This window comes from Dermochelys coriacea, chromosome 10 (genome assembly GCF_009764565.3).
Source record: "Dermochelys coriacea isolate rDerCor1 chromosome 10, rDerCor1.pri.v4, whole genome shotgun sequence".
Taxonomy (NCBI): Eukaryota; Metazoa; Chordata; order Testudines; family Dermochelyidae; genus Dermochelys; species Dermochelys coriacea.
In genome coordinates, this window is record NC_050077.1 from 52,163,006 (window position 1) to 52,185,272 (window position 22,267).

Genomic DNA, 22,267 nt, shown 5'->3' on the forward strand with positions numbered 1-22,267 from the left:
GTTGTCCATTTATTTAGTTGCAAACTCCACAAAGCAAGGAACATGCTGCCTTTTGTATTTCATCCTGCACAGAACACACTACAAGGCTTCAAATAATAATCTGGGGAAATGGCTTATGTTTTAAAGGGTGGAACTTAAACTCTCCAGTTTCTGAACTATACTGCCATGTTATTTATGATTAAAGTTCTAGGTGTTGTCTAGAAATGGGCATAGGCCCTTATTCTTTGATTTGGAGCAGAACACTTCAGATTTGGCTGAGTGCATTCACAAATACTGCCTTTTATTATTCTCACAGTTCACCATCATCAATCAAGAGACCTCCAAAAGAATCTTGACTGTTAGCTTCAAAGGGAGCTGTTAGCTTCAGGACTGTTAGCTTCATGGCCAATACACCTCTTCACCCTGCTGCACACCTTCCACCTAACCACCCTATGATAATGTTATTTTTCAAACGTCAGCTATGTAGTGCAGATAGCATCGTTATATTATTGCACTACTCATGAAAATGTTTTGAGATGCCTCCACTTTATACAATGAAGAGTCATTGCCATCAAGACTCTTTTGGTGGATAAAAAAAAAGTATTCAATCCGTGTGCATCAGTCAATCTAACATTTAGAGGGCCTTCGAATCCAGGGTACCTGAACCAGTCCAAACTCTAAGTCACTTCTTATATTAAGGACCCACTCTCCAAGGTATTCCAGAATGTTTTGTTGTCATTGGTGGGTCATATGGCAGCCAAAATATTCTCTATATCTCAGTATCTTCATTCGCCTTTTCAGAGGAAGGTCAGCTAACTCAGAATGGGACAGATCACACATCCTTTGGAGATACTTTTGGGCCATGTTAAAAGTTGTAAAAACTGGAATTTCAGGATAAAAGGAGAGAAGACAATTACCTGGCTAAATATTTTTCTCCAGTTTAGGACAACGAAAGACAAATAAAGAAATCTCCCATTCATCCGGCTTTATCCAGTCCCACCAAGTCTTGACAACATATGAAATTATACATAAGCCATTTTCTTTTTGAATGGTATATTACCATTTAGCAGAACAAGCAAAAGAATAAGATTCTTGCTAAAGGGGTTCACTTCTTAGGCGACAAAGAGCAAAAACAGAGGTGATAATGAGGAGTAACTGAAGTTTTATTCTCTCATCTTTGAAGGAAGAAAAGCATCGATCACATTCCTACTTAAAACAACTGAGAACAATGGTACATGGCACAGAAATTCTGCCATGGGCAAATCTTCGTATAAAAAGAGTCATCAGAGCTCTTAGGGAAAATTGAGATCCATTACCACCCACCACAAGTTGACTTCTGTGCGCATCATTCAAAGTGCTACTGTCACTGAAATGGGTCTCTAAGCTGCCACAAGTACTCCTTTCCTTTTTGCGAATACAGACTAACAGGGCTGCTACTCTGAAACCAGATAAGAACGATTTCAGAGTAGCAGCCGTGTTAGTCTATATTCACAAAAAGAAAAGGAGTACTTGTGGCACCTTAGAGACTAACAAATTTGAGCATAAGTTTTCATGAGCTACAGCTCACTTCATCGGATGCATTCAGCAGAAAATACAGTGAGGAGATTTATATACATAGAGAACATGAAACAATGGGTGTTACCATACACACTGTAACCAGAGTGATCACTTAAGGTGAGCTATTACCAGCCAGAGAGCCGGGGGGGGGGGGGGGGAAGGAGAGAGAGACCTTTTGTAGTGATAATCAAGGTGGGCCATTTCCAGCAGTTGATAAAAACGAATGAAGAACAGTGGTGGGGGGGAGGGGGATAAACATGGGGAAATAGTTTTACTTTGTGTAATGACCCATCCACTCCCAGTCTCTATTCAAGCCTAAGTTAAATTGTATCCAGTTTGCAAATTAATTCCAATTCAGCAGTCTCTCCTTGGAGTCTGTTTTTCAAGTTTTTTTTGTTGAAGAATAGCCACTCTGAGGTCTGTAATCGAGTGACCAGAGAGATTGAAGTGTTCTCCGACTGGTTTTTGAATGTTATAATTCTTGACATTTGATTTGTGTCCATTTATTCTTTTACGTAGAGACTGTCCAGTTTGACCAATGTACATGGCAGAGGGGCATTGCTGGCACATGTGGCATATAACACATTGATAGATGTGCAGGTGAACGAGCCTCTGAAAGTGTGGCTGATGTGATTAGGCTCTATGATGGTGTCCCCTGAATACATATGTGGACACAGTTGGCAACGGGCTTTGTTTTTTTTTGCTGGTGAGTATTTGCTTCAGGTTGGGGGGCTGTCTGTAAGCAAGGACTGGCCGGTCTTCCAAGATCTGTGAGAGTGATGGGTTGTCCTTCAGGATAGGTTGTAGATCCTTGATGATGCGTTGGAGAGGTTTTAGTTGGGGGCTGAAGGTGATGGCTAGTGGCATTCTGTTATTTTCTTTGCTGGGCCTGTCCTTTAGACAAGAAAGAGTATCCTGTGCACCACTGCAGAGATCATGTAACACTAACAAATAATAGCCTATCAAGATAGGCAGCTCGCATGGGAAATGTCACTCAGACTACTAAATATGGAGTAGAATAGTTTCATCTGGCAATCCTGTGAAGGGACTGAAGAATTCAATTACAGTCATGAGTAATTTGTCTCTCATGTAATTGATAACTGGCTTATGTTTTTACTGAATGTTTTAAATTTAGTGTACTAACTATAAATGTTTCTTTATCCACTTGTTAGCAATTAATACCGTACTTCTGATTTACCTGTCCAAATAATTTATATGGGATTGTGTTATTGTTTCTAGGTTTTATTAAAAAATGTGAAACTAGTGTGTGTGTGTGCACTCCTGAATATAGCACCATTATAAATCTAGTCAGTTTCTCAAAGAGTTTAACTCCCTCCCACCTCCTCCCAACTGTAATAAATCAGTTCAGCACCCAGCACAGTATCTTCCCATAAGCGCTAGCTTGGCGGACATGCACTTGTCTAACAAAGGAAAATTTGTTCTAATCACTGAACTTCTTTTCTCAGAAAACAGCACATCCATCGATCAAACTTCACCTTTCTGTATGAAATGAGGCTTTCCAAAACACTGGCGTTTTCATGTTTTCTAGGAGACTGGCTCTCTTTTTAGTTAAACAGTTGCATTAACAGCTTAGCATATTTTCAGCTTTGGTAATGTTATCTTTCTTTGAAGGGTAAACCTTAGTGCCTTTTGTCAACACCATGAGGTGACACATCCAACCATAATGGCTAGATTTCCAGGTAAAGAAATATACACAAACGAACAAGTTTTCCTTTATACACTCTCCTTCTCTAACCATTACTCTGCATTATTCCACTGAAAAACAAACTCTAGTGTAAACGCAAAAGCTTTAAAGAGTAAAATAACTGGTTTTACCAAAGAAAGCAGCAGAACTACCCCACCTTCACTCCAGGAAATGCCAATCATAGAACTCAAGCAAGCTGCAGAATTGTCCCACACTAAAGCATCCAAGCAATAGGACAAAAAATAAACAGCATTTGCACATTAAAGGAAACAACTGATGACTTAATTAACATTTCATTGTTCCATGAACTAATATCTCAAATGACACTTCCCCTCACCACTGCCCACAGACACAGTTATTGTTACAAACGCGCCTATTGCTATATATACACTAAATGCCCCGGGTTTTTGGGGGGGGGGGGGGGTTTCTGTTTGTTTTAAGGCTAAACACAACAGACTAAACATGTTGACAATGAATACAGAGAAGAACATAAGCTAAAATGACAGCTACCATCGGAGGTCATCTTTTTGAAAAAAAACTAGCAATAATTATGTTGCCATTAACAAGTTGAATTTAGAGCCGCTTGGGCAGAGCAACCCCCCCAAGGGGAAAGCTTTGAACAAACAATATCCGGACACAGATGGTACTTAAGAAATAATACATATATCACGGATACATATTTGTGTTATTAAGTCAATATGCAGAGCAGCGTTGACTCCTACATTGCTCCAGCACCATCCGTCTAGAATATGTAAATGTTTATTTATACTGTATAGATATTTACACACCACTTTATTATTTCACCACTCAATCTACTGGTTCCTTCAATCTACGTAACACAGTGGTGTCTTTTACGCACCCCCCAGTACTCCCATCCAAACCACATTGTGCAAAACCCCGGACAAATACAAATGTTTTAAAAATAAGACAAAGCTTCGCAGGCTAAGCAGCTACTTTTATACTGATCCTGCGAGATTCACAGGCCCCCTTTCTCCACATACCCTGCGCTCGGCTTCCCCTGGGTAGAGACGAACGTGCTGCTCCTCGCGCAAACAAAGGGGCTAAGAACAGAAACCTGGAATTCCTTGACAGAGGGAGCCGCCATGAGCCCGGCGGGGGCTGGGGGGCGGGGGGCGGGGGGCAGGGGAAGAGACGCAGGCTCCCCGCCCGGCACATGAGCTCAGCCTGCTACACCCAGCCCGTCCCAGAGCCCAGACAAAGCTCTGCAGGGAGGGACAGCGAGACACCCACCCGAGCTAGGCCTGAGGGGCGCGTGTGGCGGGGGAGCCGCTTAAAGCCCCGCGAGGAGTTGCCCCGCTGGCGGAGGGGAGCTGGAGCCGGGCACCCGCCCTCCGGGGGTCCGCGCCCCCCCCCGGCCCAGGCGGCAGCAGGAACACTGGGGCCCCGGCGCCCCCCTCCCCGGAGCCAGCCCGGCCCGCGCTGGGGAGGTGACTCCCGGGCTCCCTCCCGAGGGGAGGTCGGGCCGGCGGGCGCCGCCTAGGCCGCGCGGTCTGGGGCCTGCCGTGCGGGCCGCGCCTGGGACACTCACCGCTGCAGCACCAGGAGGAGGGCGAGCCCTGCGGGAACCGGGCCGAGGCGGGCGCGATGCAGACGCTGGAGCCGAGGTGCGGGCACTCCATAGCACAGGCGGGCGGCTCCTCACAGCAACTGCGCCCCGCTCACAACAGCCATCTTAGAGCCAGCGCCGCGATCCGCCTGCCGGGCCTTCCGCGCCGCCCTCCCGTCCGCGCGCCGCGATCCGCCCGCCGGGCCTTCCGCTCCGCTCCGCGCCGCCCTCCCGTCCGCGATCTGCCCCGCCGGGCCTTCCGCTCTGCCGCGATCCGCCCGCCGGGCTTTGCGCCCCTCCCGTCCGAGATCCGCCGCGCCGCCCTCCCGCGATCCGCCCGCCGGGCCTTCCGCTCCGCTCCGCGCCGCCCTCCCGTCCGCGATCTGCTCTGCCGCGATCCGCCCGCCGGGCTTTGCGCCCCTCCCGTCCGAGATCCGCCCGCCGGGCCTTCCGCGCCGCCCTCCCGTCCGCGCGCCGCGATCCGCGCCGCCCTCCCATCCGGACAGGTTTTGGGGAGGGGCTTCTTCCAAGCTCCGCCCAGATTCTTTTAACGGTGGGGGACAGCTGCCCACACGTGGCGCGGGGGCGGGGTTGCCAGGTGTCCGTTCTCCACTGGAAAGTCCAGTCGAAAAGGGAACCTGGCAGCGTCCGGTCAGATCTAATGACCGGACACTAAAAGCCTGGGTGCTGTGGGCAGGGGGAAGTGGTAGCCCGTTGCCCGGCCCTGAAGCGGCGGCTCCGGCAGCAGCCCGCATGTAACGGCTCGGGCCACAGGCAGCCCCTTTGAGGAGCTGGGTTCACAAGCCTGCGGAAGAGGAGAGAGTGCAGGAGCCCGTGGCAAGCAGCACAAGGGGCTCCCAGCGGGCATGGAAGGGGTCCCAGGAGAGAAGAAACACGAGCTGCCCTGCCAGCCTGCCCTTCCCCGGCCACGCTCTCAGGCACACCTGGCTCACCGCGGTGGGAGGTGTGAGCCAAGCGATGGTTTCAGAGGTGCTGGTACAGGCTGTGGTGTGTATCAGCTGTTCCCCGGCCTGGCTTGTCATAGAGTCATCATCATGGTTTAGGGCCAGAAGGGCCCATCAGATCATCTAGTCTGACCTCTGTATCACAAGCCACTAAGCCTAGGAGCACCTGCACATTAAACCCAACAACCAAAATTAGTCCAAAATATTACAGCCCACTATTATGTGCCACAGGCAGAGAGTAGGTGGGACCGAGGTACCCCCATGCCCAAGGACAGTACAATGGCAGGGAATCGATTAAAAGAGAGAGACTTAGATATTCCCAGCAAGTGTACTGCATACCCATGCTGCAGAGGAAGATGAAAAATCCCCAAGGACTCTGCCAATCTGAGCTGGGGGGAAATTCCTTCCCAACCCAACATAGACTCATAGGACTAGAAGGGACCTTAAGAGGTCATCTAGTCCAGTCCCCTGCACTCATGGCAGGACTAAGTATTATCTGGACCAGTGGTGGGCAACCTGCATGCGGCCCATCAGGTTAGTCTGATTGCGGGCCGCAAGACATTTTGCTGACGCTGACCATCCGCAGGCCTGGCTCCCCGCAGCTCCCTGTGGCTGCGGTTTGCCATTCCCGGCCAATGAGAGTGGCAGGCCACAGGAACACGCTGGCCGCCGTTTTCCACAGTGCCCATTGGCCGGGAACAGCAAACCACAGCCACTGGGAGCTGTGGGGGGGCCAGGCCTGCGGAGGGTCAACATCAGCAAAATGTCTTGCAGCCCACAATCAGATTACCCTGATGGGCCGCATGTTGCCCACCATTGATCTAGACCATTCCTGACAGGTGTTTGTCTAACCTGCTCTTAAAAGTCTCCAATGATGGAGATTCCACAACCTCCCTAGGCAATTTATTTCAGTGCTTAACCACCCTGACTGGAAGTTTTTCCCTAATGTCCAATCTAAAATTCCCTTGCTGCAATTTAACCCCATTGTCCTATCCTCAGAGGTTTAGAAAAAAAAATTTCTCCCTCCTCCTTGTAACAACATATGACAATCAGTTAGACCCTAATCATGTGAGCAAGAACCAGCCAGCCAAGCACCTGAAAGAGAGCATGCTCTGTACCACCTGAGCCCTGGCTCACCCCACCCACCTCTGCAGTGGCCATCTGAAATGATGAAGCATGAGCTTTAGAAACACGAGACAAACCAGAAGCAAGTCCAAGGACTGTTGAGCTTTTTCCCCTACCATCACAAGCAACCCGTCATACAACTGGACTCAGAAATTTGTCTAGCTCTCTGTTTCTTCCAACATAGTTAAATTGTAGTATTGACAGTCTTGAATATAGAACACAGCTCTTGTTTTGCAGGCGTAATTAGTTCTATATATTAACAACATGGGTAACTTTTTTAGATCAATGGGAGAAAGGAAGTAGATGCCTTGGCTTGACCTTCACTTGATTATATGGTAGGGAGCTGTCACTGTCTCCTTGCATGCAGAGGGATGTAGCTGTCAAATGACCGATATGCAGGAGCCTAGGAGATGGAGTTCAGCCGATACCAAGCTGAGGAGACCTCATGGTGAAATAGGTTGTTGTATGGTATCCAGTCCTAACCGATTTCAGCTGGATACAATACAATGGTGGCGGGTGCGACTGCTGATGGGACCAGGGAAGCTTTAAGGGAAGGGATGAGGCACATCAGAGTATGAAAAGAAAGTAGTAAATAAGAATAAGATTTTTTTTTTTAATCAAAATAGTATTTTTTTCCTTGATCTCATTCTCTGAAATGGCTGAACTCTTTTTATTGAAGCTTTCCAAAAAATTCAGCCTGAAAATGTTCAGCCCAAATGGTTAGAGTTTGGCAAAGTTGTAAGCCACTAAAAACAGGGTCTTATAAGGGACAGTATTGGGTAACCTTAACTACCAAATTAACCTGAAGTAGTAGTCCCCTGTCCAATATTAGGTGGTATCATCTTGGTCTCTAAGGTCCACGTGCACTCAGCCCCCATGTATTTACTATAGCTCTGGACATTTAAAAGGAAACGTGAAGCAGACTAAATTAAATTTGTATGTGGTAAGACAGAAGTTATTCAAGCCATCTCTTATTTATGATGGTACAACCCATGGTGCTTGCTTACTCTAAGAACTATTCACACGAGTATGTCTTGTGAATAGTTTTCTATTTTAGAAAAAGTGCAGTGTGTTAATTTACATTAGAGATAAGAAGGTGATGCTTCGTCTGTACCTTCTGGGGACTGTTCTCTTGCTGCAAATATATTTACCTTAAACTTTGAAGAAAAACAGTTACTTGACTTAGAATTTGGCTTCTTTAAATAAACTTCCGGCTTCTGTAACATAAAGGTCACAATTAAGTGATAAAAAATAGTGCAGGCAGGCAGAAAACATAGAAGGCCATGTTTTAATGGTTCAACAATCTGACAGCTTATATTATATCAATACAAGTGTACTACAGAAAAAAACCCAGTAGACTTTCTACAGCAGTGGCTCCCAAACTTGATCGGCTGCTTGTGAAAGCCCCTGGGAGGCCTGGCCGGTTTGATTACCTGCCGCGTCCGCGGGTTTGGCCGATCGCGGCTCCCAGTGGCCACAGTTCGCTGCTCCAGGCCATTGGGAGCTGCTGGAAGTGGCGCGGGCCGAGGGACATACTGGCCGCCGCTTCCAGCAGCTCCCGTTGGCCTGGAGCAGTGAACCACGGCCACTGGTAACCATGATCGGCCGAACCTGCGGACGCGGCAGGTAAACAAACCAGCCCGGCCCGCCAAGGGCTTTCCCTGCACAAGCGGTGGAACAAGTTTGGGAACCATTGTTCTACAGTAACATGCAACGCTGAGCATTGTAATAATGGGGGCAGTAAAGATCAGAAGATTGCCTGTTTCATTCCAGTACTTCTGAGCCTTGCATTCCTTGGCTCTCTCTCATTTTTTGGCTGCATTCTGCACTGCACATGGACAATTGGCACAGGTACAGCAGGTGACTTAAGTGTTACAGCACCATTTAATAATGCAGATGATGTTGGAACTAACATCTCAGTAAAGACTCTCTGGTGAAGAGTTTGGAAAGCATCTAATACAGTGCACTACTGAACCACAAGAAGTCTTGGGAGAACATAGTCTTGCTGTCCCACACAAGTAACTCTAATTAACATTAATGGAAATTCTGCACGTGCATGAAGGGGGGCGGGAACAGACTCACTAAATGCACATATGGTCCAGTTACCCACAACATCATAAACAATTTAGACTAAGCTTAGTGGAGTTATTCTTCATTTCCAGCTGTGTAGCTAAAAGCAGGATTTAGTTCAGAGATATAGTATTTTGAGTTAAGTTACCACTAGTGCATTCTGACACTAAGCTATGGGGTTTCTTATATATGTCCCTCAAATGGGATGAGAACTCCCCCATACACTGGACCGGATGAATAGGATTTACAAATCCCAGTATGCATTTTATAGGTTCTTTAGAAAGTATAAACAATATTTCATATAACAAAGCCATATGATACAAATCAAGGAATTCACTGCATTAATCCAAGGAAATAAGAAGGTTTTTCTTTCTGGTTAGTACATTTCTATATTAGCCAGGGGGTTATTTTGCTTCTTTTCTCTGGTTGAATATTTCTTCACTCTGGACAATTGAGAGAGAGATTAAATTAGCACAACAGTTCCATTGCAGGTGCATTCTCTTTTCCAAAAAAATGCATATGTTTAACACTGTCCCCTATTTGTCACATTGTTTTACACAAGCCAACAGAAACCTTTACTGGGCCTATCCAGCTCCCCTTGAAATCAAAAGGGGTCGTCATTAACTTTGGCCTGCTCTACCTCCTATAACAAGTATGGGAGGCTGAGAATGTTATGCCAGTAGCACACTCAGGGGTCAGGAGTAAGTTAATGGAGATGTTTACAGCTAAAATAAATACACTGGGGATGAATGTGGGCTAAAGATATAAAGCTGCTGCAAAACTCGTTTTTCCAGCTTCTTCTATATTTTATTTCGAAACACCAAAACAAAGTAAATTAAGTCTGATTTATTTTAAAAAGCAAGCATGAATGTGGATCTTTGTACGAATCAAAGAAGCTTTGCTTGAACTCTAGCAATTTATTAGTTCAAATTTTCCTTGTTTCAATAGGTTTGCTTCACAAGTAGAAACATATAGGAGCAAGAAATACCACCTCAGGTCTACCCATTCCCATAGACTGTGTAGCCTAATGAATTAAAGGCAGATCCTCAATGGTATTTAGCCTGCTAACTTCCACTGAAATTCATTTTATAATACATGTGCAAGTCTCCCTGAGTGTGGAAACAGAGACTGAGCTTGAGCCACCACCCACCTCCAAAGTGAAGGTGAGTTTTTGGTTAGCTTTTATCCCCTTGGAGAAAAATCACTGGATTTACAATATCTCATACAATAGCCACAGTCCCAAACACCTGTATTGAATGGAATGCATAGTCTTACATTTTCTGAAGGAATATGGCGAGTTCAGATACCAAGATAACTGCTGTAGTACATCCCACAGTGATTCCAAGCACCAAGCCTGCAGGAAAATCAGTGTATGGTTAACTGGAGAGAATAGATGTCTTGTGTCTTTACATTTCATTTCACCAATGACAGAGACAGAACAGAAGACTGAATATCTGAGAAAGCAATCAGATTGTGTTGGTTTCCACTGCTGCCTGTGCACCAGTAGCTTCAGGGCACAGCTGGTGCCAGTGCCACTGCTCCACAAATGACTTCGTCTTGTGTTACTTCTGCTGATGACAGAAGTGGCCCTTCTATATCTGATTCCTCCAGTATATGGATACACTTTCTTTGGTACCCTATTGCACATCAGGTGCCCTATCTTGCAGTAGCTGAACAGTACAAGAACTGTCACCTATCAATATACCCCATGGAAAGGCAGTCAGTGCTGAGCTGTAGGTCCAGAAATTTTGACTTGTGCTAGAATGGGCAGCCATGGTATTAACAGGCAACAGCAACAAGGAAGATATTCATGTTCTCGAACCTAAGGATGGGATTGGTCCCCTCCATTGCCCTGGTAAAGGGGAACACCACCACCACAGCATGCTTCCCTCCCTCTGAGAACCCATCAGCCAGGACAGAACATGGAGCTGGGGCTCAGTGAGAGGGAGTGTGTCCAGGTTCCTTCCCCACTCTGAACTCTAGGGTACAGATATGGGGACCCGCATGAAAGACCCCCTGAGCTTATTCTTACCAGCTTAGGTTAAAAACTTCCCCAAGGTACAAACTTTGCCTTGTCCTTGAACAGTATGCTGCCACCACCAAGCATTTTAAACAAAGAACAGGGAAAGAGACCACTTGGAAACGTCTTCCCCCAGAATATCCCCCCCAAGCCCTAAACACCCCCTTTCCTGGGGAGGCTTGAGAATAATATCCTAACCAATTTGTTACAAAATCATCAAAGACCCAAACCCCTGGATCTTGGAACAATGGAAAAATCAGTCAGGTTCTTAAAAGAAGGATTTTATTAAAAAAAAAGAAAGGTAAAAATCATCTCTGTAAAATCAGGATGGAAAATACTTTACAGGGTATTCAGATTCAAAACACAGAGGATCCCCCTCTGGGCAAAACCTTAAAGTTACAGGAAACAGGAATAAACCTCCCTCTTGACACAGGGAGAATTCACATAAAACAAAAAATAAACTAATCCGCCTTGCCTGGCTTACCTATACTGGTTGCAATATTGGAGACTTGGATTAGGATGGGTTGGAGAAAATGGATTTTTGTCTGGCCTCTCTCAGTCCCAAGAGAGAACAAACACGTAAACAAAGAGCACAAAACAAAAGCCTCCCCCCCAAGATTTGAAAGTATCTTGTCTCCTTATTGGTCCTTTGGGTCAGGTGCCAGATAGGTTAGCTGAGCTTCTTAACCCTTTACAGGTAACAAGATGTTGCCTCTGGCCAGGAGGGATTTTATAGCACTGTATACAGAAAGGTGGTTACCCTTCCCTTTATATTTATGACAAAGCGTAGCCGGGGAGCAGCCATGGCCTGCAGCATGTTCTCCTCAGGACCTGGTGTATTTCTGATTGAGTAATACATTTAATAGGGTGGCAGATGAGAAAAAGAGTTACAACTGCTGGAGATGGGTCTAGCATGCAGCTTGTGGAGGGGAAAAGGGAGAGAATGGCCCATGGCAGCAAAGATCTTATGGAAGCCATGTAGCCCTGGTGTAGACCAGACCTTAGAGAGTAGGCCAGAAAGAAAGAACATCCCCTGAAATGTATAGGGGGCATGTAGGAGGGATGCTCCACTTTTCCCACAGATCCTCAGATTCCATGAGATTTGCAGACTTCCCTCTCCCCACTCCATGAGATTGCAAATCCCTCCACTCAGAGGGAGAATGTGGGTCTGCATTTTCCCCCGCCAAGGTTTGACTTTAAGATGGGAACATCAGAGCATCGAGTATTATCTAACAAGAGGCAAATCCTTCCCCTGACTCCACAGCTGTGAAGATGCCCATAGCACTGGAAGCAATGAGGTGGGATATCAGAGGGATGTTTGTGGAATACGATCACCCTGCAGAGCAAAGGGGCCCTGCCTGGTAGTGGACCAGTCAGCAAGGGTGAGGATCAGCCAGGGAGCAGGTTGTCTGTGGGGGACACAGCAGCCTGGGTGAGAGGATTCCTCCCTTCTGGGGGCTGAGCAGAGGGTTTACCCCTAAGCATATCAGATTAAATATCCTGCACCTCTGAAATAGTGCTTCTCTTTGGGTTTCTCTGCAACCCCTCAACTCTCTTGAGAATGGTGCCCCTATATCAGCTTCCCAAGACCTCAGCTCTGGATCCCAGCATGATTCTCTTGGTTGTGCATATTCCCATGAGCGCGTACAACAGTTCAGCATCAAACAGTATGAGCAGAAAGTTGGAAGGATCAAAACAGACTAAACAAAAGATCTGCATTAGAATATCCCAAAGCCCAGTGGTCACGACATGCTCCTGAAAGTGGCAGATCCCCATTCAAATCCAGTTTCCCACTCAGGCAGAGGGGGACTTAAACTGATGGTCTCCCACACCCTGGGTGAGTACCCTAACTAGGCTAAAGATTATAAGGGAGCTCCTCCTTCCCTACCCCCTGCCCACAGGCCATTTTGTTTTGGGCTCTGCAAGCCACTTAAGAGGCTGACTGTCTAACTTCCCCCAGTTCGTTGACCACCACCAGAGCTAGCCTGCAGTCTGGTCTTGGCACCTATCTCTGAGAAGAACAGAGCTTAACACACACCCTTCTGGTCAGCATCTCCCATTGGGTACCTTAGGCGGCTCCCACTCTAGCATGCTGGCTTTGTGGATCACACTCTGAGGTGCCTAGCTCTTTCCATTCACCGAGACGCCTAACTCAGGCTTTGTGGATTGCAGTGTTGTTTCTCTGATTTTCTACGTGCCGTGATTCTCAGCATTCCAATGCCTAGGTCCCTTCCTGGATCTGAGCCAAACCAATCAGGCAAATGGGTCAATTGTTTTTAAATGGCCTTTGTTAATTTAGTGGGATGATATTTATGATTAATATTTATAAATTTTAACCTGCATCTGTCCCTTCAATATAATGTAATTTCAATTAAGTTGCTCCACTGGCATAGAGGGAAAGTAATAGGTGACCATTAGCACTTACTGGAATGATTGGCTACCATTGCAATTCATTACTTTTAGAATAAAATAATCCAAGTAATAACTGCTTCAGATAGCATTGATTGGTGAATTACTATTAACTAAAAAAGGTGTCATCTTACCTACATCAGGCCCTTCATCTTCCTTTCCTGTTCGTTCACATGCAGGAGCTAAAAGCACAGACATTTACACACATTGGTCTTTGGCATTATGATAATGAATTCAGTGTTATTTTTAGCTTCCTGTTTCATTTCAAACCCAATTCAGTAAAGCACTTTAAACACATGCTTAACTTTACTCATTTGCTTATGTGCTTTCCTGAATTGTGGTGTTTATGAATAAAACAGAAAAGCTAAAGAAGTTTCTTCATTAGCTCGAATGCAGCCAGACTGATCGCTTGTAGAGCAGCCTCTAGTGGTCAAGATAAGTTACAAATGCTTGAGCAAGTTTGATTCCATCTAGCAGAGAGCAGTGTTGCACACACACACAAGTTATCAGATACATGAAATTGCAAAAGGGCAATTTTAATGTCACACAATGGGTATGCTTGTAATGCAATCTCTTTTTCTATTGAAAAATATCCACTTCGAGTGTTTGGAAGAAGGAAGTGTTACAAGTGACTTGCCAATGGAGGAATAAAATGTGAATTGCTGGGGAGAATCGGACTAGGAAGGTTAGCTGTACAGGATCTCTGGAATGCTGATGACGAGGAATTCAGATTAAAATAATCCTGTATATTTTATACAAATAATATACATGAAACTTCTATGTATATATATATCATCTGATTGAGAGCTGGATCCTACCATCCTTATTCAGACTGTAAGGTAACAATTTGAAAGCAACAGTCTAATTAAAATTATGGCTAAAGAAATCCTATGGGAGCTATGCACAGGCTGCATGTCTCTTTAGAATGTGGCCCTAAGAATCAGTGCTATAGCGTAAAAACCATCTGCTGAGCATAGCAGAACACAACTCATATCATAGTTAAAGACTTATGCATAATGTTTTGCTATAGAATATGTGCAGACAGCTACCATGGACTTCAACAGGAACCATCCATGAATATTTGAGGCCAGAATTTGGCCATAACTTGGTAGCACTCTGCATACTCAGAGTATTTATACTAAAAGAAGTAAAATACACAAAGGTCAGCTTCATGATTGTTTATGTCAGTTGTGTTTTTCAGCAATAAGAGAGAGAGAGAGAGAGAGAGACACTAAGACTGTGAAAAGCACAGGCAACTTTGACAATAAAAGGATATGAGGGATAAGCAGCAGCCACACTGACAAGTCACCTTTTGTCACTAGTATTATTTATTGCTTAGGCAGTTCCAAGAATGGCCACCTGAGGTCAGTCAAAGTGTTGGCTCTCTGATACTTACATACAGAACAAAGAGTAGAAAGACCTTAGGGTATGTCTATAGTACAAAATTATTTCGAAATTATTCTATTCGAATTTTCAGAAACTATTTTATACTTTTGGTCTTCTGTGTCCCCATTAAAGCACGGAATTCGGTGGATTGCGTCCACAGTACCAAGACTAGCATTGAATGTCGGAGTGGTGCACTGTGGGTAGCTATCCCACAGTTCCTGCCGTCCCTGCCGCCCATTGGAATTCTGGGTTAAGCTCCCAGTGCATGATGGGGCAAAAACATTCTCATGGGTGTTTCTGGGTGTGTGTTGTCAGAAAGCTATGGCAGACAATCGTTTCGCGCCTTTTTGGCGTGGAGACGCCATACTGCTTTCAGCAGATGGTGCACCACTGCTCTCCTGCTACTATGAATCCACCTCTCCAACTCAGCTCTTCTTAGCCATCGTGAACCGAGCAGCACAGCTTCCGCCGCCAACTCTGCTCTCCCTCTATTGCCATGCTTCCAAGCTTCTCCAAGTTGTCTGTCCTGGGCTCCCACCTCCGTGAAAGCCACTGAAGACAACCATATTCAGCTGTTGTTCGGCTACCGTGAATCGAACAGCATAGCTTCCGCCACCAACTCTGCTCTCCTGCTATTATCACGCTTCCGAGCTTCTCCATGTTGTCTGTCCTGGGCTCCCACCTCCGTGAAAGCCACAGAAGAGAACCATTTTCAGCCTTTGTTTGGCTACAACAAACAAAGTACAGCTTCCGCTGCCACTCTGGTCTCCTACGTTTCGCGCCCTTTTTCCAGGATTATCCGTTCAGGTGCCATAGCCATGGAGCCCGATCAGATCTCCGCTGCAGTTTTGACCATTGTAAATACCTCACGCATTATCCAGCAGTATGTGCAGTACCTGCAAAACCAGGCGAGGAAGCGACGACAGCGCAATTACTATACTGATGAGGACATGGACACAGACAGCACGGCATGTGGCGATTGGGAGATCATGGTGCTGTTGGGCCAGGTTCATGCAACAGAACGCCAATTCTGGGCCCGGGAAACAAGCACAGACTGGTGGGACCACATAGTGTTGCAGGTATGGGATGATTCCCAGTGGCTGAGAAACTTTCGTATGCATAGGGCCACTTTCATGGAACTCTGTGACTTCTGTCCCCTGCCCTGAAGCGCAAAGACACCAAAATGAGAGCAGCCCTCACAGTTGAGAAGCGAGTGGCCATAGCCCTGTGGAAGCTTGCAACGCCCGACAGCTACCGGTCAGTCAGGAATCAGTTTGGAGTGGGGAAATCTACTGTGGGGGCTGCTGTGCTGCAAGTAGCCAGTGCAATCACTGACCAGCTGCTGTCAAGGGTAGTGACTTTGGGAAATGTGCAGACCATTGTGGATGGCTTTAATGCGCTGGGGTTCCCTAACTGTGGCAGGGCGATAGACAGAACGCATATCCCTATCTTGGCCCCGTTATACTGGGGCAGCCAGTACATAAACCACAAGGGGTACTTTTCCATGGTGCTGCAAGCACTGGTGGATCACAAGGGACGTTTCACTGACATGAATGTGGGATGGCCGAGAAAGGTGCATGACAATCCATCGGTGATCTTCCTGAAAACACCAGCCTGACCACTATGGATGTAGAAGCCCTCTACACCAACATTCCACACAAAGATGGACTACAAGCCATCAGGAACAGTATCCCCAATAATGTCACGGCTAACCTGGTGGCTGAACTTTGTAACTTTGTCCTCACCCATAACTATTTCACATTTGGGAACAATATATACCTTCAAATCAGCGGCACTGCTATGGGGATCCGCATGGCCCCACAGTATGCCAACATTTTTATGGCTGACTTAGAACAACACTTCCTCAGCTCTAGTCCCCTAATGCCACTACTCTACTTGCACTACATTGATGACATCTTCATCATCTGGACTCATGGAAAAGAAGCCCTTGAGGAATTCCACCATGATTTCAACAATTTTCATCCCACCATCAACCTCAGCCTGGACCAGTCCACACAAGAGATCCACTTCCTGGACACTACGGTGCTAATAAGCGATGGTCACATAAACACCACCCTATACCGGAAACCTACTGACCGCTATTCCTACCTACATGCCTCCAGCTTTCATCCAGACTACACAAAACGATCCATTGTCTACAGCCAAGCTCTACAATACAACCGCATTTACTCCAGCCCCTCAGACAGAGACAAACACCTACAAGATCTCTATCATGCATTCTTACAACTACAATACCCACCTGCTGAAGTGAAGAAACAGATTGACAGAGCCAGAAGAGTACCCAGAAGTCACCTACTACAGGACAGGCCCAACAAAGAAAATAACAGAACGCCACTAGCCATCACCTTCAGCTCCCAACTAAAACCTCTCCAACGCATCATCAAGGATCTACAACCTATCCTGAAGGACGACCCATCGCTCTCACAGATCTTGGGAGACAGGCCAGTCCTTGCTTACAGACAGCCCCCCCAACCTGAAGCAAATACTCACCAGCAACCACACACCACACAACAGAACCACTAACCCAGGAACCTATGCTTGTAACAAAGCCCGTTGCCAACTCTGTCCACATATCTATTCAGGGGACACCATCATAGGGCCTAATCACATCAGCCACAATATCAGAGGCTCGTTCACCTGCACATTTACCAATGTGATATATGCCATCATGTGCCAGCAATGCCCCTCTGCCATGTACATTGGTCAAACTGGACAGTCTCTACGTAAAAGAATAAATGGACACAAATCAAATGTCAAGAATTATAACATTCAAAAACCAGTCGGAGAATACTTCAATCTCTCTGGTCACTCGATTACAGACCTCAGAGTGGCTATTCTTCAACAAAAAAACTTGAAAAACAGACTCCAGGGAGAGACTGCTGAATTGGAATTAATTTGCAAACTGGATACAATTAACTTAGGCTTGAATAGAGACTGGGAGTTGATGGGTCATTACACAAAGTAAAACTATTTCCCCATGTTTATCCCTCCCCACACCCCACTGTTCCTCAGATGTTCTTGTCAACTGCTGGAAATGGCCCACCTTGATTATCACTACAAAAGGTTCCTCCCCTCCCCGCTCTCCAGCTGGTAATAGCTCACCTTAAGTGATCACTCTGGTTACAGTGTGTATGGTAACACCCATTGTTTCATGTTCTCTGTGTATATAAATCTCCCCACTGTATTTTCCACTGAATGCATCCGATGAAGTGAGCTGTAGCTCACGAAAGCTTATGCTCAAATAAATGTGTTAGTCTCTAAGGTGCCACAAGTACTCCTTTTCTTTTTGCAACTTTAGGAACTCTGGTCTGTTTGAACAGCTGCAGGAAGGAACTTACTTCCCAGACCAGAAAATTACTGTTGGGGATGTTGAAATGCCTATAGTTATCCTTGGAGACCCAGCCTACCCCTTAATGCCATGGCTCATGAAGCCGTACACAGGCAGCCTGGACAATAGTAAGGAGCAGTTCAGCTAGGCTGAGCAAGTGCAGAATGTGCGTTTGGACGTTTGAAAGCGCGCCAGCACAGTTTATTGACTCACTTAGATCTGAGCACAACCAATATTCCAACTGTAATTGCTGCTTGTTGTGTGCTCAACAATATCTGTGAGAGTAAGGGGGAGATGTTTATGGCGGGTGGGAGGTTGAGGCAACTCGCCTGGTGGCCATTTTCTCACAGCCAGACAACAGGGCAATTAGAAGAGCGCAGCAGAGCGCGCTGCACATCAGAGAAGCTTTGAAAGCCAGTTTCATGACTGGCCAGGGTATGGTGTGAGAGTTGTGTTTGTTTCTCTTAAAGTTACCTACCCCCTATATATATATGAAAGGAAATAAATTCACAATTGTTTAAAAAATGTTCTTTATTATTTGTTGCACGAAACATTGAGAGAAATCAGAAGCTAGACTGGGGAGGGGGGGGGTATTGAGTTAGGGGGGTGGAGGAGGAGGGAAGAACAAGTCCAGAAACCAAATCAAAATTTAGGATATGCCAGCTTTCTGCTGCTTGTGCAATCCTTTGGGGTTGACTGTGCAGCTCCCCGTAGCCTCCCCCTCCCCCTCCTTGTGTTCTTGGGCATCTGGGTGAGGAGGCTATGGAACTTGGGGAAGAGGGAGGGCGGTTATTCAAGGGCTGCAGCAGCAGTCTGTGGTCTTGCTGCCTTTCCCACATTAGATCCACCATACAGCGGAGCATGTCAGTTTGCTCCCCCGTGAGCTTGACAATACCATCCTGCCTGCTCTCATCGCGCACGTCCCTCCTCTCTTCGTATTCATGTAATGCTTTAAGTGACTCCGCAATTGTTTGCCTCCATGCATTCAGCTGGGCCCTATCAGAGCGGGAGGACTGCATGAGCTCAGCAAACATGTCGTCCCGAGTTCGTTTTTTCCGCCTTCAAATCTGGACCAGCCTCTGGGACGGAGTAGATAGGGGCCGCATTGAAACATTTGCACCTGCTGCAGGAGGAAAAAAAGGAGGGTAGTATTTTTAAAGATATTTTAGAGAACAAGTATTTTAGAGAACAAAGGGGACACTGTTTCTCAGTGAAACAGGCAATTCATAGTACATAGCATATGTTCTTTCTGTACAAGGTCTCATTTTGCCTCTTATACTGAAGTGCCTGCCACTTTGGTGTGAGTAAGCCATCACATGCGGCCAGCCAACAGAATTCAACTTGCAGGCAGCCTGCGGGCTCTCTGGGATGATTGCTTCACACAACACCCTCCTCCCCAAACACACACACTCACCCACCTATGAGGCTCTGAGCAGCGATGAGCCCTTTAAACTAAATGCGAACAGTCCAGTGTGGCTCCGATGAGGCTCTGAGCAGGGATGAGCCCTTTAAACTAAATGCAAACAGCCCAGCGTGGCTGGGTTTCCTCCCCACCCCCCACCGCGTGGCTCCGATCAAGCTCTCACTCACCAGACGTGCCTTCTCCAGGGTCATGGTCCGGGAGCATGCTTTGGGTGTAGGGGGAGGCTATTGGCTCCAGCGTTAAGAATAGTTCCTGGCTAGGGGGGAAAACAGATTCCCCACTTGTCGCCTGTGCACTGTCCTCATCCTCCTCCTCCTTCTCTTCGTCCTCCAAAAACTCATCCTCCTTGCTCCATGCTACTCCCTCCTTGCATTTGTCCACGGACAGTGGTGTGGTAGTGGTGTCGTCAACCCCCATAATTGCATGCAGCTCACGATAGAAGTAGCACATATGGGGCTGTGACCCAAAGCGTCCATTCGCCTTCCTGGCTTTTTGGTACGCTTGCCTGAGCTCCTTGATTTTTGTACAACACTGTTCTGTGTCCCTGGAGTAGCCTCTTTCCGTCATAGCTCTGGAGACTTTAGCATACGTATTTGCATTCCTTTTTTTGGAACGTAGTTCTGCCATAACAGATTTGTCTCCCCAACATGCAATGAGATCCAGTACTTCCCGTTTGGACCACGCTGGAGCTCATCTGGGAATCCAGGACTGCGTGGTCTCTTGAGATGGTAGACTCTTCATGGTCGCCTGTGATGGTGGTGACCAAACAGGAAATTCAAAAGTTCCTGGGGCTTTTACTGCCTACCTGGCTAGTGCATCGGAGTTCAGAGAGTTGTCTAGAGCCGTCACAAGGGAGCATTTTGGGATAGCTCCCGGAGGCCAATATTGTCGAATTGCGTCCACAGTACCTGTAACCCGGAACTGCGATCTCGATTTTAGCGCTACTCCACTTGCCGAGGTGGAGTACAGAAATCGGAGTAAAGAGCCCTTTAAATAAAAAAAACTGGTTTGGTCTTGTAGACAGAACCAGTTTTATTTCACGGTAACTTGGCTAATTCCAAAGTAACCACGTACTGTAGACCAGGCCTTACGGTTGTAAAGTCAGGCACTCAAAAAAAGTTAATTCAGGCCCCCGTGTACACGCATTATAATACAGTTTTAATTAAATGATCTCATGCCATATTCCACAGGAGTCCTGCTTCATTCAGTGCACAGGATGAATGATACTCAGTGAATCAAGACTGTGTATGGAATTGTGCTGTTGTCTGTAAGACTATTGGCCTCATTGCTGTAGAAGTTGGAAGGAAGGGGACTGCAGCAAAAAAAAGGAGAGTCTCCTGGTTAAGGCAGTTGAATGCTGCCCTGGAGAAGTGGATTCTACTCCTGCCTCTGGCACAGATTTCTATGTGATATTGGGCAAGTCACGTAAACCACGTTTTTATAGATGACCACTAAGTGTGTTCTTTATTTATAGATGCTCAACTTGAGACATCTGGGTCTGATTTGCAGAAGTGCCAAGCACCCACAATTGCAGCTGAAGTCAATAGAAGCTGTTCTCTGAACATATAGTGATAAATATTCTGAAAAAATCAGGCTCTAGGCATCTCAAACAGCATCCAAAATTAGAAGATACTTGACAATTTTGGCCTTCATCTCTCTGTGCCTCAGTTTCCCATCTGTACAATAGGGAGAATACCTTTCTACCTCACAGGGTCTGTGTGTGTTAAGGTAAGTTTATTAATATTTGTGAAGAACTCAGATATGATAGAGATTAGTATAATAAAAAAACATGATGAAATTAATTCTTTGCCTCAGGTCACCATCCCATGCTGCACTGAATCGACACCTGGCTTGGACAATTTCAACTAAACACTTAAAGTTTGTCCAAGTTATCAGTACCTGAAAATGGGGTTTTATAATGGAACATATTAGGCAACCTTAGCTATTGGCAGTGCTACCAGCTCTGCCTACAGCAAGTCACATCTAATCAGGACAGTGGGTAATGGACCTTTCGATGCCCACATCTCTATGTGAAAGTAACAGAGTGCACTGTACATACCCTGAGCACACTTCTGGCAACATGTTGTCTCATTAACAAATCTATTTCCATTTCCTGCACAACCTCCATAAATGAAAGTCCTACACTTCTTCAGCGCATGATCAAAATACCACAACAAGTAGGTTCCTTTACAATGTCCAAGATCCTTCTCCAAGAGGCAAACACGGTCTGTATGAAGAACAAAAGGTTAAAATCAGAACATTGGAGATGAAGCAACTCTTTGAATCAGCCTAATCTGTTTTCTTTTGTTCTGATCTGCTTAGCACCATACAGTAATTTAAAATACAGGATTTCACACACAAAACCGCAGAATTCAAAGTGATATGATCAGTTTCTACTAACTACTGACCAGCATATACAGTAATAAAGCCCCTTATCTACAATGCATTCCTCAGTCAATCTCATCCACAAATGTCTGCATAGAGGGGCTCTGCAGTGTTTCTCTGGAAGATCATCAAGTCTAGGCTCTGGCGGACTGGTTTGTTATCAATAAGAAAGCCACGGTTACCTATCATAAATATACTAAGAGGATAGATATACAACAGATTTGATTAGCTTAATGGCAGGTGTATAATGGGCCAAAGTCTACTCAGTTACACCAATTAGTTCAATGAGGTTGCATAGGTAACCAAGGGCATAACTTAGTCCTGTTT

The 22,267-nt window shown here is 46.0% G+C and overlaps 2 protein-coding genes across 8 annotated transcripts in view; both read right to left on the minus strand.

The window, feature by feature from the left end:
* USP3 (ubiquitin specific peptidase 3) overlaps positions 1–5,027 on the minus strand; it is a 58,027-nt gene extending 53,000 nt beyond the window's left edge. For 2 of the 4 annotated variants that reach the window (XM_038418920.2, XM_038418918.2), the window contains exon 1: positions 4,243–4,432. In XM_038418920.2, coding sequence (XP_038274848.1) covers positions 4,243–4,417 — 175 coding nt within the window. In that variant the 5' untranslated portion in view covers positions 4,418–4,432. Of the gene's footprint in view, positions 1–4,242; positions 4,433–4,790 lie in introns of those variants that run through there. The other 2 variants (XM_038418921.2, XM_038418919.2) reach the window with 2 other exon arrangements.
* Positions 5,028–8,494: 3,467 nt separating this feature from the next.
* Positions 8,495–22,267, minus strand: part of LOC122455393 (kunitz-type serine protease inhibitor bitisilin-3-like) — an 83,999-nt gene continuing 70,226 nt past the window's right edge. For all 4 annotated transcript variants that reach the window (XM_043493280.1, XM_043493278.1, XM_043493279.1 and 1 more), the window contains 4 exons: positions 21,615–21,782; positions 13,532–13,579; positions 10,244–10,322; positions 8,495–9,411 (listed from right to left, as the gene is read on the minus strand). In XM_043493280.1, the coding sequence (XP_043349215.1) occupies positions 9,345–9,411; positions 10,244–10,322; positions 13,532–13,579; positions 21,615–21,782 (362 nt within the window). In that variant the 3' untranslated portion in view covers positions 8,495–9,344. The remainder of the gene's footprint in view (positions 9,412–10,243; positions 10,323–13,531; positions 13,580–21,614; positions 21,783–22,267) is intronic.